Below are 19,208 nucleotides of genomic sequence, written 5' to 3'. Positions count from 1 at the left end.
ATCTATCTATTTATTTATTTTTGGCTGCGTTGGGTCTTCGTTGCTGCTCATGAGCTTTCTCTAGTTGTGGCTAGTGGGGGCTACTCTTCCTTGCAGTGCGCAGGCTTCTCATTGCGGTGGCTTCTCTTGTTGCAAAGTACGGGCTCTAGGTGCTTGGGCTCAGTAGTTGTGACTCTCAGGCTCTAGAGCACAGGCTCAGTAGTTGTGGCGCACGGGCTTAGTTGCTCCGCGGCATGTGGGATCTTCCTGGACCAGGGCTCGAACCTGTGTCCCCTGCATTGGCAGGTGGATTCTTAACCAGTGTGCCACCAGGGAAGTCCCTTCCTTGAAGTCTTTCTTTGTCCTTCATTTACTGCAGAGATGGCCAGTTTTCTTCTCTCTGGGCATGTCAATCTATGATACTGAATATCTGAGAGACCATGGAACTTGTGACATTATTTCTGTATATTAGAATCTCTCACACAGCAAACTCTTCAGCTACAGAATGAGCACTGACAATTCCTAAATCTGTGTATGTATTTGGGGGAAAAAAAATCCATTCTGTAAAAATCATCACTTGCTTTTTACTCTAGTCACTTAAGCTGATTTCAATTTCTTCCTCCTTAGAGACATTAGGAATGTACAGATACTTCATTTTAGCTTGGACACCCTGAAATGCTTATGATAAAACAGAGGGAAATGTTTGTAGCGTCACAACATGTTTGCTTAGGGCAAGGGTGAGCAAAACTATGACCCTCAGGCCAAATGTAGCCAGCGGCCTATTTGTGCACAGGGGTTTTTACATTTTTAAAGGTCAAGGAAGAACCAAAGAATATGGAACAGAGACTGTACGTGTCCCACAAAGTTTAAAATACTTACTATCTATCTGACCCTTTACAGAAAAAGTTTACTCATCCCTAGCTTTGGCTAGCATCATGTGTTAACATTTAAAGCCTTGTATTTAGAGCAGCTGGTATCTCTTTGAACTTCAGACATAAACTCTTATTGGGTATTGCCTGCTGTACCAGGCTAAATTGTACTATATTTATTCCAATTTACTATTTAGTTGATTCAATGTTGGCACTATTTATATATTTTTCTAGCGGTTCTCAATTCTTGCTGCATCTTAAAAATCATCTGGAGAGCTTTAAAAATGCTGTTGCCTAGGCCCCTACACCAGAGATCCTGATTTAATTGATCTGAAGGGGGGCCTGGGCATGTGTGTCTTCTATGCTCTTCAGGTGATTCTAATGTTCAGGCAGGTCTGAAAACAACAGACCTATACCACTTAAAGGTCTATTTGTGGATTGACAATTGGACCATATTCTTAGGCAGTTTCTATTCACATTTTTCATTAGAAATATAATAAAGATGCATTATACAAATTGTTCTTTAATTTCAAGACAGAAGTGTTGCTCAGGGAAATTTTAACTGAGACAGTTTTGAAATGTGAAGAGCATATGAAACAGATAATGCAGAGACCAGAAAAATATAATTTAAAAGATAGGAACTGAAAGGAGCATGCTGGAAAAAAAAAGAAAAAGAAAAAGAAAAAACCACTCAGAATTTCAATACACAAATCACTGAGTAGATTTCTTGCTGTCTGGGTAAGTGTATCTATTTTCAAAAGTGCTATTAACATAAACATAGCAGTAAATCTGGGGCACCATCCTTTTTTTTTTTCAAAGTTGTTAAGAAGAATTATATCAGTCTGCAGGTGTCACATGCAGTTACTCAGAATCAGAAAGAAGGCTGATCGGGGGTTAGAAGATCTCCATCTATCTATCTTTTTGCAACCAACCACGTCCAGGCTGTTTATTTAATACTTCCTCTTGCTAATGAAGGTACTGGTTGGGGATGGGTCGGGCTTTCCCATGTCAGCATAAGACTGCAAGATTTGAATGTGCCCTGGTGTTGGCTTCACTGACCACAGCAGGTACCCCAGGCAAGAATCGGAGCAGTAATAACAGGTAACAACAGAGTTTGCATCAGACCTCTGACACTTTTCCTTCCAGTTTATTTCTTTTTCTCTCCATTTATCAACGTGTTCTTTTCCCTCTTCTTTTTTCATTTTTCCAAACCAGCAAGTGTGGAGGCGAGACACATCAAAGCAGAGATGGGAAGTGAAAGAGCTCTCGTTCTGGACAGATTAGCAAGCAATGTGGCAAAGCGAAAAAGCTCAATGCCTCAGAAATTCATTGGTAAGCATACAACCCTTTTTCCTGCTGTTGTTAGCAGATAGTTTGAATGAGATAACATAGGATGCTTACTACACAGGCCCTTCCTAGTTTAATGTCTGTTAAAATAAGGTAATTGATTTTCCATTGTACAGCTTCTATTCTTCAGGATTCATTTTGGTAACTAGAGCAAATGATAAAATATTTTAACTAAAGAATCTTAACTACTGAAGATGGGATTATTTGGTATCCAATTTCTTAAATGAAGTTGGTGTTAAAAATGCTGTTCCTTCCTCTTTATTCCGAATGGCATATGTTCCATGAGAGAGTTTGTGCAATTGATACCAGTAAGATGTTCAAGATAGCATTTTTGTAATCTTTTGCAACTATGTTTTACAACTTGGTTCCCTTATCATGCTCAAACTTTTTTCATGCTCTAAAATGTATTGCCATATTTTCTTGAATTTGATTGAGAATTGGTTTTAAGAGAAAGTGGTTGGGAATACATAGATTTAAATAACAAGGTTTGATTTAATCATTTGTCTTACTGGAGTTAATTTTTATACCATTGGTTTTCACATTGTCAAAAAATACAGCAAGAATGAGATGGCTAAGAAATAATTATGTCCATTAAAGTGTTAGGACTGCCAAATGGCAGAAATATTGTGTTGAATTCTCCCAGATGTTTACATAAATGTGACTATGATATTTAAAATAGATTTGTATTTGTGAAGTAGGCAGCTGAATTTAATGTATTGGTTTTGCTATAAATTGAAAGTCCGTGATATTGAACAAAAATAGTTATCACACGAAAATAGACCTCCCTCAACACCAATAATATTTTAGAAACCTGTCAGTCTGTTTTTCCAAAACTACTTGCTGCTGCTGTTGATTTCTTACTTCAATCCTTTTGTGTTTATTCTTTTCAATAGCTTTTACAGATATCAAGTGCCTGCCTGGCTTTTAAATCTGGTTAAATTTTATTCTGGTTTAGGTAATTTTAAAATTCTGGTCTAATTAGTTTTTTAATTTTATGTGAATTATAGAGATATATTGAAAGAACCCATATATTTCAAAGCTACCTAGCTTGTTTTTTTTTAACATCTTTATTAGACAATAATTGCTTTACAATCATGTGTTAGTTTCTGCTTTATAACAAAGTGAATCAGCTATACATATACATATATCCCCATATCTCCTCCCTCTTGCATCTCCCTTCCACCCTCCCTATCCCACCCCTCTAGGTGGTCACAAAGCACCAAGCTGATCTCCCTGTGCTATGCGGCTGCTTCCCACTAGCTATCTATTTTACATTTGGTAGTGTATATATGTCCATGCCACTCTCTCACTTCGTCCCAGCTTACCCTTCCCCCTCCCCGTGTCCTCAAGTCCATTCTCTACGTCTGTGTCTTTATTCCTGTCCTCCTAGCTTGGTATTTATACTTATTTATTGTATGTTGTTTGACTGAGAAGTTATTGTATTCTTTTAGTCACTTTAAGAATAAACTGTGTCAGACTAAAGTTGGTGAATTTCATTTCAGAGAGACCCTCTCCTCTTTACCATCTTCCCTCTCCTTGGTGAGAAATGTCAGGGGGCGTGTAGTGACTTCCATATGGGGTTTAGGCACAGTGGACCAATTGTGATTCCAAGACATCATCTTAAAACTTTGCTCATACCTCTTTTGAGCTGTACTTATGTGAAGAGGTTCTGGCTGGCGTACAAAAGGAAGCTTGGATTGTTATTCTATGCCATGAGTATAATTTAATTTGGGGAGTGTTTTGACTGTAGAAATGGCTGCAGCTGATATGGGTGGGGAGGAACATGGGGAGAAATGGGCAAGAAAAAAAATGTAAAGTGACTTAATTTCAATCCAGTTATGGTCAATGCATGTTGGTCTAAGAGAACTAAAATGTGAGAGAAGGTACTTAGTTCACATAGTTGCCCTAAACCTATCCTTGAGATAAAGCCCTGCTTAATAAGATAAAAGTTGCTTTGGTATCTTCATGGGTTTAAAAACACGTTTCACATGTCCAAGTCCATGCCATTTTGCTTATTGCATAAGGGATCCATTCCATTTGTTTATTACCATTGTGACCAGAGGATTTTCACTCTTCCATTTCCAGACTCAGGAGAGGTGCTGATCTTGTAGGTACTGATTTCTGTCATCTTCTGAACCATCATGTTCTCTCTGAGATGGAATCAGGAAACCCAGTAGAGTTAGCTCTTGATTTAAGCTGAGGTAGCAACTTCAGGACTTCAGGGCCCTGAATAGCTGGGGGAATTTTTTTTTTTATATAAATTGTGGTAAAGTGCAGTAGGAAGAGCACTGGATTAGAAGCCAAAAGACTGAGGTTGTGATTCCAGTTCAGTCATTTCTTAACTGTGTATGTTTAGACAAATCACGTAACCTTTCTGGGCCTCTGTTTACTCACCTGTGAAATGAGTAGACTGAACAGGTGATGGAGTGATCGAGAAGGTCCCTGGCAGCTCTACCATTCTGTAAGTCTGCAAGATGAATTATAAAAGGCAGCAATAATGAGCACCACTTTTTGTGTATAAACCCATATGTATAACTTCAGATAACTTTTTTCTCAAGGTTGTACAGATATGGTATGTTATTTTCTGTTATAAACCATAATATATAATTTAGGAGTTTTTTTTTTAGGAAGATGTCATTTAATCTGAGAATCTATAAAACAGCTGCATTAGTTCAACATTTATATATTTTACTTAGTACATTACTACTTTTTCATTTGCTCTTTCGTCCATTCATTTATCATGCAAATGGTTACAGAGCTCCTGCCATATACGTGATACTCTTGTTCCTGAGCGCTGTTCTAATCCTCTAGCATTAGCTTATTCCCTGAACCTTAAGAGATTTTTTTAAAAATAAAAGAAACCCCTTCCATCATTTAACTGAATCCACCTTTTGATAGAAAATAGTAATATCAAGGGGAAAATAAAGGAACATTATGACACTGTGCAGTATATGGGATGAAGTGATATAAAACATATGGGGCTAATGTCTTCCCTCCTTCTCCTCTCTCTCCTATATTTCCTCTCCAAGGCATCATTTTCTGAAAAGATTCAGCTGCCAGGGAAATGGCAATGGGTAAAGTGTGAAGGAAGAATGAGTCACTCCCTTTAATCCTTGTTGACAGTTGCACAGCTTGGCTTCCCTGACCTCTTGAACTACGAGGGTAAAGGTGAAATTATACCATCAGGTCAGCCTGTTACTTTCCTAACAGGCTTGAGATAATTACCAGTAGATAGCATTTTTCATCCATTAGAGATGAACTGAGGAAGAGGGAGGGATTGGATTAAGTCTAAATGCATTTAGAAACACAAAAACATGCCTCTATTGAAGGGTAAGAGTAAAATTAAATTACCCAAGTAGGAGAAAAATGAAATCACTTTTTTCCTAGTTCTCCAAGAAATTTTGAATCACTTTCTATAAAATAGGAAATAAATTGACACACATTCATTAGAAATCAGCATCTTTACGTCATCAAAATAATTCTTTTTAGTTGTTCTTTCCAAAGGACAAGAAGACCTTGCTTTCAGTACCTAAGCCCTTTAGGGATTGTCTTTTTTCTGAATCTTATTCTCCTGTTACAAACTTGCTTGACTATGCTTCTAACTAGGCCATCTTCAAATACTTGGCTCAAAATAGAGGCCAGATTTCTCTCCTGAAGGGAGGAGGAAAATGACTACATTTCTGCATATTTCTTTTTCTGATTTTCATTCTTTCTCCAAAAACAGATGTGTTATTCAGACCAAAGTGGTTACCATAGCATCTCCCTATTTTTTAAAATTTCATGTATTACTTTTATTAAAGGAAGTTTTCATGTTGAAAAGAACATGAAAAAAGATCTCACTCACCCACCGGTAAACATGTTGTGAGGTTTTGACACTTCAGCAAACACTGTCGGTTCTCCCTGTGAAGTAACTAATGAGAAATTGTCTGCTTTGGTTAACAGAGCAACAGGAAGCAGTTTTAATACCTGTTTCTAAAAGCAAAAAGTATCTTCTCCCATCCCTTCCCAAAGGGCCAAAAGCCCTAATCCAATAAGCATCAAAAGTCATAACGTTTTTGAGCTTGAAGGGATATTAGGAACCACCCCGTGAAGTTCTTTTACTAAGGAGGGAAGGGGGAAGGGAAAGATGGAGAGATGCAGCTAGTAGGTGACAGAGCAGGGCCAGAGCCTGGGTCTATAAAGTGCTGCAGTCCAAGGCCTTCTTCCCCCAGAAAGTCACCCAGAGCAGTGCATGTCATGTGTGCTACACAGGGGCTTTGGAAAGGGAAGGGTCTAGTCATTGATAGCTGGTGGAAGAAAAAGCCTTGAAGAAGGGCCTTGAAGAGTCATTCTCTCTTGAGGGTGTGTTTTCTTGAGAAAAGATCTGTGGTGACTCCATCAGGGCAGATGACAACCAAATAGCACTTCACGGTGACTCACAGAGGACAAAGGCTTCTGCAGCAACAAAACATGGTTTCCAGCTCAGTTTTCCTCACTGCCACCCCCATGGCTCTCTCTGTTCTCTCTCCTCCTTCCTGCTTCTCGTTCTGTGGCTTCCTACCCTCTGCCTTCCTCCTCCTGGAAGAGGTGTTAGCCACTCCAGTCTCATTTAGATCGAGATCATAGCCATCATCATCATCAGATATTCCATTTACCCTACTTACCTGCCCTTTTTGGGGGGCGGATATGTGCTTGGAGTACGAGTAATCGATGATACACTTGGGAAATTGTATGAAGGCATCAGCAGATACAGTTAAGTGACTTGAAGAAACTTAAAGGCTTAAAGAAAACCCCAGTGTTTCACATTACCCCATCACGATGACTGTAACATCAGAATTGTTATTTTTCTAATGTTCCAATCATTTCTCCTCCTCTTCAAAAAATCTTTCAATAGCTCCCCATCAGAATAAAATCCAAACCACCCAGGCGTTCTGAGTCTTTCACAATCTGTCTCTAAGTTATCTTTTCTAAATGTATCATTTCAGCCGACTAATCTTTTAATTCAGAGGTAAGGAACTACTCCCACTTCTTTGTAATCCTTCTTTCCACGCTCACTGTCTGGAATGCCCTGCCTCCCATCTGCCCCCTAAACCTCCACGTGGTCTACATTCCCATACTTGCCTGAATTCTCTCTCTTCTCTGTTCTCCCTCTGCACTCAAGGCGAGTTTAACAGTCTGCTTTTTGTGATGTGTGTAACTGTCTCTACCACCACCACTACTACCACCTCAGATTTCAAGGAGACTTTAGAGGAGAGAATAGATTAATATTTGTCCCATGTTACGTGGCATATTTGAGACATGGTCTGTATTTTTCTCTCTCCACTCTCTTGGCTACTCTATACTTTGTTCCACCACATAGTATTAAGGATACTAACTTGTAATGAAATTGTGTACATACTACATCTCCTCCTGGATTGCAATTAAGTTTGTATTCTTCAAAACACTTAACATGGTGTGAGGCAAATAACAACAATAATAACAAAATAATAATAGATCTACCACTTATTGAGTGCTTACATGTGCCAGTACTCTGTTAAGCACTTTATGGACATCATGACCACTCTGTTCATCATAGATATTTCTTGAATGCATGCTACTGGTCCATATGGAACAAAGGATAGTTGCTTTTCAACTGCCTATGGGAACCATCCCAGCAGAGAATCTGAAGTCATTGCTAGTGGTGGTGGGGCTGTGCAGCCATGGGCGAGGTAGCAGCCAGGAAACAGCAGTTAATGCTCAAACATATACTGAGGTCTATGGGCCCTTGGATCACATCCTGGTTCTCCATTTACCAGCTGAGCAACCTGAGCAAGTTAATCAACCCGTTTGTGCTTTAGGTCCTTCATCTGACTAAGAGATGATAATTCATCTTAGGTAAAATGAGATAATATGCAAAGTACCTAGGACAGCACTGGGTGTATAGTAGTGGCTCAATAAGTAGTAGCTGCTCTTCTTAGTATTACATATAAGGCACAGTGCTCAGTACTGTGAAGTAGAGAAGTAAACAGGTTAGAGTAGTGGATCTTGTCCCTCCATCCCGAAGGCAGAGGTCTAAATCCACATGCTCAGCTAAGGTCCCTTTTAGCTTTAGGCTATGATTCTGTACTTTCAAGTTGGCACTTAGAAGCCAACAACCATATGCCCTCACCACATGGCAGCAATTCAGGTCAGGCAGTTGCTCAGTTCAGAGTTACCAAAGCCTAGATGGTAGGGATTGACACCTTTAAAAGGGATCACAGGTAGGGAACGGCCCAACCAAGTAGGCTTGGTTTCTAAACTTAGGACTTGTTGTTGCCATTTGTATCATCATTGGAAGAAAACCTCTAATTCAACCCGAACCTTCTCTCATTAAGCACTCCAACGTGTGTGGTACGATTTTGACTAGAAGTTCTGTGCAGGTTTGGGAGCAGTTACACTCTTGTGGTCTGACTAACCTTTTTTATGAGTGTATTACTAAAGAAACGTGAGCTGTTGGCTTTTCAATTACTGTAGCTCACCCCTTCTGAGTTTCATACACATTGAGTCATCGTGTCTACAGGTGACTGATAATCATCTGCACTAATCAAGTTACCGTAACTCGGAGATGAGGGGATCTGATGAGTGCAGGTTGCGTGCACGTGAAGATCTGAGGCTCTCCCATCTTCTTAACAATGAACAATGGTCTGTGTTAACCACAGAACTCAGTCACATATTTCCACTCATCCAGGGGTTGATTTTCCTCTTATTGTTTTGCCTCTTACAACTTCAGCACTCAGCTGTTTTCTGACATGTGCTGCAGGTGGTATAGATTATGAAATTGTAGGCCTAGTTAAGTAAAACCAACTCTTGGGAGAAAAGATAAAAGCAGAGTTTGTGATGTGCCTGCCCCACCTCGGAAACTTTCTGGAGCCTCTCTGTTAGACGAAAAGATAAAAAGATTTCCAGGGACCCCTGGTATTTGGGGAACTGAGTAGAGCCAACCACACTGGAAAATCATCAGTAACCTTGAAAAGGCCAGGAAACCAAAGTTCATCATTTCTGTGTCACTTTCAGGGGAATGAATATTTGTGACTTTAGACAGCTTTCATGTTCTCAGTCTCGTTCTTCCAAACAGCTCTAATCAGAGACTTATCCAATCTGGCAGTTGAAAAGAAGAACCGTTGATTACTTTGGCAAAGGTCTACGTTTCTGTTCCTTTTTATTGAGTTGCCAAGGTACGGTGATTTTCTGTGCATATTTTTTCTCTCAGGTATTTGTCTGGAAACTGTCAGGTTGGCCTTAAGGTAGTGGGGATACAGGACAAATCCATCTGATTAGATTAGATCTTTTAGCAGATCTTTTTGTCTCCAATTTCTCACTGTTCTGGTCCATCTTACACATTGCTGTTACATTAATATCCTGAAAATAACATTTTGACCACAGGCATCTCTTGCTCAATGCGGTTTGTGGAGGTTTGCCATTTGTCCAAATCTAAACCCTACGGTTGGTTATTCAGAATGCCCATCATTTGGTCCCACCATGTGTTATCTTTTTTCGGTATCTCCTAAAATGTTGGAGGCAAAGTGCCAGGAGGCTCACAGAGCATTTGAAAACCTTGATCCACATGGCAAGAAAGTTATTTTCTTTTTAGTTCTCTTTCAATCATCCTGATTATACCAAGGAGAAAGATTTAGACATAATTAGATGTTAATTGTCTTCAACACTAATCACACCCTTGGTAATCTCTATTTTTAGCAAAGAGAGAGGGGATCTTTGTCTCCAGGTACTTACAGTATCTGATCAGACTTTAGTAAATTGCTGTGCTTCATTGTCTTTATTTTTCATAGTTACCTTCTATTTGTGGCAAGTGATTCTGGTTTTCTGTTTATGTTAGTGATATAAAGTTTCCTTAAAAATCAAATTTCTTTAGCAAAAAAAGAAAGGAAGGAAATGCGAGCTGATTCAAACCAAATTAAAACCCCTAACATTTCCCAAGTGCTTTCTATGTGCCAGGCACTGTTCTAAGCGCTTACCAATTGAGGTAGGTACAATTATTACCCCCGTTTTACGTGAGGACATGGAGCCATAGACAGGTTAAGTAACTTACCCAAGGTCACACAACTAGTCATGATGAGGCAGCATCAAATCCACACCATCTGACTCTAGAGTTCATGCTCTCAACCACCACACCACCCTGGGGTATGAATATTGCGGAAAGTGGAGGAATAAGTGAAGTTTGAGAAATACTTTCTTCCACACTTCTTGATATTGCTCTAACCAGACTCTCTTACTCCTCCCTGCCCATGTCTTGGATGGTCCCACGTGTCTGTCTTGGTTCATGCTCATCCCTCAGTTAAGATGTCTCTTCTACCTCTCTGAAAATCTAAATCCTACCGGTTCATCAAGACCCTTCTCAAAATTTAGGTTTTCCAAGAATGCTTTCCCTTCCACAAGTACTCCTGAATTTTTTGCGTTCCCATAACACTTAAATATACAGTTTGTATATTTACAAACCACCCTGCTCTTCCCTTTTAATTCTTTTTACAGAAGACACGTTACCCACCCTGCTTACACACCTCAAACATGGCATTTAAAATAAAATCAAAAGCTTCCATAGAGCAAGGCAGCCCTTTCTCAACTTTTAACATTTATTTTTCTCCAATTCCATCTAGCCAAGTCTTATTTCTCTCCCCCTAGGTTGGAGATACCTCAAGAACAGAAACTGGTTCTTCCAATCCTTTTTGTTTTCTTGTGTTTTGTCTTCCCTGAAGCCTTTACTGTATGGCAGTGACACGTTCTGGAACCACAACATGCCTAGGAAATGTTAGGGAAGAGAGGATATGGTTGAGCAAATCTCTCAGAATCCAATGTCTACGGAATGAAAAAGCATCAGCAATAATGTTCCCCTCACCTCCAGCCCTTGACACATCTTCCCCACTTTCTCTTGCCTCTGCCAGCCACTCACCATTGAGCACATCTGCCATCACCGAAGATCCCGCTCCTGCCTTCCCTGTGGCCAGAGAGCCTCTGTTTTCTAACACACAACACCCACACGCCCTGAAGGTGGCTAAACTCTGTTTTCAAAATTTCTCAGCAGTTTGACATGAGAAGTAGGAGAGGGTGACCACAAGTTAATTTTTCAGTTAAGTGTGAGATAAGTCCTAATGATCACATATGTATCAATGATACATCTTTTCAAGCAAAAGAAGAATAAAACACTTTATGAAGAGGCCAAAGATCATCATGATCTTTCATCAAGAAAGCCTTTCTACAACTCTCTACATTTGCAGCTCTTTTATTTAAATCTCAGTCAGTCTGATAACTGACGTGTTTGGGGAATGGTAAGTTGGATTTTTGGGGGCTATTTTTTCTGCCTCTGCAGCTATTTAAAAAGCTGCCGAGGCCAGAGCATCCCCACTTTTTGCAGCACTTCCGGCCCCCGGCTCCCTAGTATTACAAGCAGAAAAGAACAAGCAAACTAAGAGTTCGGGGATTGACCGTGTCTTCAGAGTTCATGAACAATAGAAGTGCAGAGGTCCCCATGCTCCTGCATACTGGCAGCTGCCTCGCCCCCTCTTAAGCCCCCTCCTGGTATTCTCTTGCTTCTTTTCTCCAGGGTTCCCTTCTGACATGAGCAGTGGAAACAACTCACATTGTAGCCTCAACTTAGTGACACCTCTGGCTCTCCCTTTTGCCTGCTGGTTTCAGTTATTTTGACCGTCCAAACATGTGCTGTCACTCACTGTCCCCTGAGACTTCAGCACCCGTGTGGGACCATTCTGCCTGGGCTGAGTGTTCTAGAGCAGGCCACCTGTCCTTCCTCACTTTTCAAGGACTCCAGAAAATAATTTTACAAACTCTCTGCCATTGTGTTGTTCCTTTTGTCACTCTTTCTTTCCCTTGTTCTAGGTGAGAAGCGCCACTGCTTTGACGTCAGCTATAATCCCAGCTACATGTATGAGAAAGAGAGTGAGATGATCCAGACCCGAATGATGGACCAGGCCATCAATAACGCCATCAGCTATCTTGGGGCCGAAGCCCTGCGCCCCTTGGTCCAGACACCGCCTGCTCCCACCTCAGAGATGGTCCCGGTTATCAGCAGCATGTATCCCATAGCCCTCACCCGCGCCGAGATGCCGAATGGTGCCCCCCAGGACCTGGAAAAGAAGAACGTCCAGCTGCCAGAGAAGAGCCTGCCTTCTGAAAGAGGCCTCTCCCCCAACAACAGTGGCCACGACTCCACGGACACTGACAGCAACCATGAGGAACGCCAGAATCACATCTACCAGCAAAACCACGTGGTCCCTCCTCGGGCCCGCAATGGGATGCCACTTCTGAAGGAGGTGCCCCGCTCTTATGAACTCCTCAAGCCCCCACCCATCTGCCCAAGAGACTCCATCAAAGTGATCAACAAAGAAGGGGAGGTGATGGATGTGTACCGGTGTGACCACTGTCGAGTCCTCTTCCTGGATTACGTGATGTTCACTATTCACATGGGTTGCCACGGCTTTCGTGACCCTTTTGAGTGTAACATGTGTGGCTATCGAAGCCACGATCGCTATGAGTTCTCGTCTCACATAGCCAGAGGAGAACACAGAGCCATGCTGAAGTGAAGATCTGGGCCCGGAGATGATTTGCACCTGAGTATTCAACATCATTTTTAAAAGCTGATAATACCCCTCGCCTAACAGATCACTCTCAAAACAAACTCCGTTCCGATCCCCTTTCCATGCCATTTTAGTGTCCAAAGGATCACGTTCACGTGGGCAGCAGAGAAATGCTGTCCCCATTCAGAAACTGTTTGCAGATATATCATGTTACTACTTTTGTGAAACCTTTGTTTTCCCATCAGGGACTTGAATTTTATGATATTTAAAAGCCAATGAAGTATTTGGTCATTATCTTTTGCAGCAATAGACAGGCATTCTTTGGAGTCTGTTGCCAACCAGAAGAGTCCCCTGGTTGTGCTGCATGTGACATTGTTTCTGAGATACATCAGCCATATGTGGAAAAGACTTTTAGCCATATGCCCAGGTCCACAGAGAAGAATTGCTGACCAGCTGACCTTGCTGGGAAGCCTTGCCCTTCTGCACTTCACACAAGACTAAAGGGTTAGGATATAAACCTTCCATCGCAAGTTATAGTCTAACAATAAGGAAAAGAACAGCCATAAAATGTTACCAATAACTGAAGCCCCTAGTCTCCAAGCATCAGATCCACTTCTTATCACACAAGCAAAAAAAAACCCAAGTTTTCTGATGGTACTTCTGCTTCTACTCTTTATCCTCCTGTCTCCAGTTAAAAGCTGCTTTGGGTTAAACCATTCATGCATAGGAGAAACTCTATCTCAGAAGAACTAATGGTTTAAATATAGACTGTCATGGGAACTCCAGGAGGTTGTCCACTGTGGGTGATGGCATCCATTTCCTACGATCTCGATTGGCAGGCTTGGTTCTGACGGGGGAAATTGTTTAGCAGCACCACCAGGGATGGAGGGAAGGAGGAACAACCGCCTGAAAATTTTTCATCTCCTTCATGGAATATTGGTGTACAAACCCAAAGCAAACTTGCCAATGATTTTTTGACAAAAAAAAAATACCAAAGAATCCTGAAAGTATGACTTAGCCTCCCCCTCCCCACAGGAAAGGAACCGAGGATGACCATGATCAGAGCTGAGCTTCAGGATGGAGTGAGGAGGGGAGCACCTCTGCTGGCAGGATATCCTCGATCAGGCAGGTGGAGGTGGGGGTCCCACCCCCCCATTTTAAATGGAGCTGTTGTATTCCACAAAGATTCCTGAAAGTCTGATCTTGGTTCTGCAGATGTGTCGGTCATCTTTATCATTAATTATGGGAGACATGCTATCAAGGAAAAGTGATGTAATAATTGTAAAATTAGCACTGGAATGAGGGTCACAAAATCTGTTTGCTGATTCCATATTTGCCACTACTTAGCCAAATGACTTTGGGCAAATCACTTAACTCTTAAAACTAAGTTTCCTCAACCATAGAATTAGGAATTGGATTTAGATGTTCTCGAAGGTCCTTTACAGCTTTAAATTTATGTGATTATGCAGTAACCACAATTATTTTTTTAAACCTCTTAATGTATGGGTATTAAGCAGAAGAGTATGTATATGAATATGTGTTTCACATTTCTTTGGTGTGAAAATGGAAGTATTGTTAAGTTTTTCCTTTAACCACTGAGTTGTGGTGTGAAGAGGATGGTGGGGAGGAACAAAAAACAGGAAGGTATTTTGATCTTGCCCCAGAGTGTACACACAAACGGGCACCTGCAGCTGCTTGCCAAAGCCTTTTTTTTTCTCTCCTTTTAAAGAACCTATGTTAGGGAAAATAAATTCTGCTTCCAGGGACAACTTCATGGAGCCTATTTACAGATTAAGAGTCAGCTGTGTGAACATTTCTACCAGAGCCAAGACTCCACAATTCCTGGTGGATTAGCGTTTTATGTATCTGCCTTGATGTTTCGAAAGGGCTTTATGCATTAGGCTCAAACTCAACTCGTTTATGTGCTGCCAGTAATTAAAATGTTCCACCTCAGAGTGCACAAATGGTTTATCCTTCTTTGTAGCATGGCGTCTGTCTCAGGAAAAAAGATCTTGTGAAATTTCATGGCAACAGTCCCAACATGTTTGAGATTTCAGCTAAAAGACTAGATGTATTTCGGTGTGTAGTCTTCAGTACCTCACTGTATTTCCGTAATCCTGGACTCCAAGCTACACCAGGTTGCTTATACCCATTGTGAAAGAAGAGCTGCTTATTATATTCTTGAAATATCACACATCATGTTGACTCTTCAGGGGACAAAAGAAAGAGCATTTGGGAGCAAGGATTAGTAGGAGAGAAAGCTAGGGAAAGCGAGCATTTCTACCAGATTAGTGGGAAAGTCTTTAGTGAAGAGACCAACTCCTGCACCTTAAGATAGTGAAACTAAGGCCCATCCCACCAACCTGGGGACTCTGTAAGTATGACCCTCGTTTTCTCTGTGAGTAATGGATTTTCTGAATGATTTCCATTCTTCTGAGGTCAGTTTTCTGAGTGGGGCAACCACTCACACAGGCTGCACTTTCGTTGTCGCATTCTGAGCCTGGACTGGGACGTGTCAAGTCCAGAGAAAATGTATATGTGGAAACTCCACATTCTTAAATCTTGAAGTTGAACCAGGTGGTATGTAGTGGTTACCACAACACAGGTAAACACTTACTTCTGCAGGCACTCCTTATTCTACTTAACCCCCTCCCTTGCTGGGGGTGGGAAAGAAGGTAAAGGAGAACCTTAGCAAGATGCCTAGAAAGGAGGACCGAGCGAGATTCACATCTGACCCTGCTGGACGGTGAGGTCCCCTGGCAGCTTCCGACAGCACGTTTCCTTTCTCAGCCAGACTCCCTGTGAACGTGAGCCTCCTAGGTCTTCTCTCTCCATTTCCCACCAACCCTCTTATTAGCCAGGCCCCCACCACACACCCAGGAGGCCGAAATCTGAGGAACAACCAAACCCGTGAAAAGTTCCCTTACAGCCAAGGTGGCAGAATTGGGATGAGGATGGAAAAGGCCGAGAGCTGGCTCTGCAAATGTTCCTTATCGCTATTTGAGTTGTTTCATAGGTGTTTCTCCTGGCAGAGAACTAAACAGAGGTGTCTCCCCCATTACCCTGCACCAACACCACCAGGAAAAATATGTTAATAAATCCACCAGGCTTTAGATTCCCTAAGTCATTCTCCCAAAAAGATGTATTAGCCTTGACACAGATAAGCTAGCTAATCATATGCTTTGTTACCCATTCTGAACTGTTCCTGACTCAGCTTCTGACTTTGTCAGTGACAAAATGTCTCACCTTTTAAATGCAAGGCTTAACATTTTGCCAGGCCCAGAAGTAAAACGACCTCAGATTTCTTTTGCAAAGAGAAATGTTTAAAAACACAAAATTTTACTCAGTTGAAACACTGTGTTATTAACAAATCTCACGTCAACATAACATTTTTTCCAAGTAGCCTCTGTATCACTGTTCTTATCCTCTGCTTTTTTCCTCCTGCTAAATGTGAGATTTAGAATGTTTTCAGGGGAAAAAAGCAGTACTTCTGATATATATCCCAGGACAGCCAGTAAGACTGTAATGGAAATGTTAAATGTTTAGTGTTTGAAGTCCTAACTTTAAAGTGTACTCCACTATGAGTAGGTATGTTGATCTCTAGTGGAGATTTGGAAACTCTGTGATACTTAAGATTTGAGTTCTCAGAGTGTCCAGGCTCTTTGACAAAGACTCAGAATTAGGAGTTTGAGCTCAAGAAGAGAAAAGAAAGTGGAGTGATGAAACTTTTGTCCTAGAAAATAGAATTAGGCTGTGCAGAAGACAAGAGATACACAGTGATCTCTCTTATCTTTTAAAGAATTAGGAGCTATTTTTGTGCTCAGACAGAAAGTATAGTTCAGAGACTCTCTATAGGCAGAGTACAGAAAAGCAGAATGATTTGGGATTTAAGTGCCTGTAAAGAGGACAATTTTGACCTGAAACCAAATACTAAACCTGGGTCATCCCAGGGAAAGGACTCTGTTCTCTAAGCCTAACAGACTGAACAGTTCTGAGAATGATGAATGAACCCAGGGTCAAAGACTGTGGACTTGGAAGAGCCTAGAAGAGAGGTGTAGGCTTTCAACTTGTATGAGCTCATAGCAAAAGACTGTACCTCTGTTTACCCAAGCTGTATATAGCGTGTCCCACATCATGCCAGCAACATGAGAAACAGGGGCTTCCCTGGTGGCGCAGTCGTTGAGAATTCGCCTGCCAATGCAGGGGACACGGGTTCGAGCCCTGGTCCGGGAAGATCCCACATGCCGCGGAGCAACTAAGCCAGTGTGCCACAACTACTGAGTCTGCACGCCACAACTACTGAATCTGCGTGCCACAACTACCGAAGCCCGCGCGCCTAGAGCCCGTGTTCCACAACAAGAGAAGCCACTGCAATGAGAAAGCCTGCGCACTGTAACGAAGAGTAGCCCCCGCTCGCTGCAACTAGAGGAAGCCCGCACGCAGCAACGAAGACCCAATGCAGCCAAAAATAAATAAATAAAATAAATAAATTTATAAATAAATAATAAATTTTTAAAAATTTTTTTAAAAACATGAGAAACAGGTCTTTGCACTTTGAAGAAGCTGGAGGCAAGTTTCCTCTGAATATTACAATATTGGACTGTCTTATATGCTGATATTGAGTTGTTATTTGAAACTGGAATGTTAATGTTTTGATTTTTTAAAATGTAAGGACATAACAATATCTACCTCCCAAGGACGTTGTGAGGTTTCATGTAATTTTGTCTATTAGGTAAAGTTACTCTGTTTTTTGTGGGCGTGGGGGCGGATTATGTTGTATGGTTGTAAATTTTCCACTATATGTCCTGTATCTGGATTTAAAGACATGGAAAATATTCAAAGACCATACTAGGACCGTGATAGTAATTCACTTGCCAATGAAGGCAACTGATCTCTAACACACATGTTTCCTTCATGTTGTTTTAATGCCTAAGAGTAAAGAATATGCTGAACCTTAGAACCAATCTGTGTGAACCACATGGTACAGATACTTCATGGCTTTGAAGCCAGGGAAGTAGCCTAGCTTTGCTCCCTCACCGTCTTACAAGCCCTCAACCATGAATTCTTCAAGCAATTTAGAGTTTCCTCAAATGGTCCTCACTCTCCATCTCTCCATCGACCCCACTCGAGAAAGCCTGGAGAGCAGTCCCATGATGCCACCCACCTTCTCCCAAGCCCATGCCATGCATCTGGGGGACCTAGTTCATTTTCTGAATTTGGGTGCAGCTTTGCTTCTTCTCCTAAAAAGACTGAGAACAGACATTTTGACATGTTAGGAAAATGGGGCAGCCTTAAAAATGACTGATCCTATTGCCAATGACTCATTTACACAAGGACTTCTCCAGGTTAGCAAACAAGGTCCTTTTCGGTGGGCCTGCTGCTGTGGGTTCACAGAAACCAAATTACTGTGGGTTGCAAAGAATTAGCAGGTCATTTGAAAAGCAGACATCCCTTCACCCAGACTGTGGTTTTGCATGCTCAAGTTCTCAGTCTGTGAGCTTTAGTGAGGGATCATTTTGGCTACTGGAAAAACCATAGTTTATTTTAAATTTCTGGTTGCCAAAGCCACCACACGTGTGGTCTGTGGATGACCCTTGTCTGCAGAATGACGGGGCGGGGGCGGGGCAGAGAAGGGAACGTGGTTTGGGTCTCAGGGTGGCCTTCCCACCAGGAGTGAGGGAGAGAGAACTTGCCGAGTGGTTTTGACACAGCCCTGTGCTCATAGCACGCTCATCTGGGTTTCTCAGAAATGCCCTCCCTGCCCAGCAGTGACCTTCTCTCTTGACTCCTCTCGGATTTTACCTGGAGTCTGACCCCTTGGAGCACTGTAGTGCCCTACTCCTCTGTAAAGACTGTGTAAAGAATCAGCTTCTGAAATGTAACAATGCTAACCTCGCCAGAACCATAATGAACGCATTCCCGCATCACAAACAACCCTGCTGATAGTTTTCAAAGTTTCTTTATTATGTTTGATTTTTACACTGAAAAATAAAAAAAAAATACTGGTGTGTTTAAAATTAGTCATTGTGCGTGCCTATCATTTGTCGTTGCTGCTGTCAGAAAATGGAATTAATTCTGCCCCTAGGAATATTTTCTTAATTTAGCCCCTCTGGCTCTTTCTTAAAGTTCAAATACCTAGATAAACAGAATTATCATTGAAATAAAACATCTTGCCTGATGCCTTGCTGAACCTGCCGTTGGTATCCTGTTGCTGGCCCCCATGTCCCCATGGTGGGGTTCTGGTTCCACTGGCCCTTAGTTCACTAAGGGGACCTGAGGAGGTCGGGGCCTGGACGTGACAAGCTCGACAGATTGGGCACGGTGTCTCCCAGTTCCAAGACACCAGCCCACCCTCCCTCCCAGCAGGGATCCTTCCTAAAAGATAGGCAAGTCCTGATTTTTCCATCTCTGGGGTCTCAGAAACATCCACACTGAGAAACTCAACTTGCAGTTGAACTCGGCCACACTG

General features: G+C 41.7%; 1 protein-coding gene across 2 annotated transcripts in view; it reads left to right on the top strand.

Annotated features, from left to right (window-relative positions):
- Positions 1-18,759, top strand: part of IKZF3 (IKAROS family zinc finger 3) — an 89,389-nt gene extending 70,630 nt beyond the window's left edge. The window contains exons 1-3 of one of the 2 annotated variants that reach the window (XM_082442403.1): positions 171-1,949; positions 2,064-2,180; positions 12,042-18,759. In XM_082442403.1, the coding sequence (XP_082298529.1) occupies positions 2,096-2,180; positions 12,042-12,745 (789 nt within the window). In that variant the 5' untranslated portion in view covers positions 171-1,949; positions 2,064-2,095 and the 3' untranslated portion in view covers positions 12,746-18,759. Of the gene's footprint in view, positions 1-170; positions 1,950-2,063; positions 2,181-12,041 lie in introns of those variants that run through there. The other variant, XM_082442404.1, reaches the window with a different exon arrangement.
- Positions 18,760-19,208: the final 449 nt, after the last annotated feature.

The sequence above is a fragment of the Balaenoptera physalus genome, assembly GCF_965194825.1.
Source record: "Balaenoptera physalus genome assembly, chromosome: 20".
In the NCBI taxonomy this organism is placed as follows: Eukaryota; Metazoa; Chordata; class Mammalia; order Artiodactyla; family Balaenopteridae; genus Balaenoptera; species Balaenoptera physalus.
Note: the sequence above shows the minus strand (reverse complement) of the source record. Positions and strands in the feature narration are given on the sequence as shown.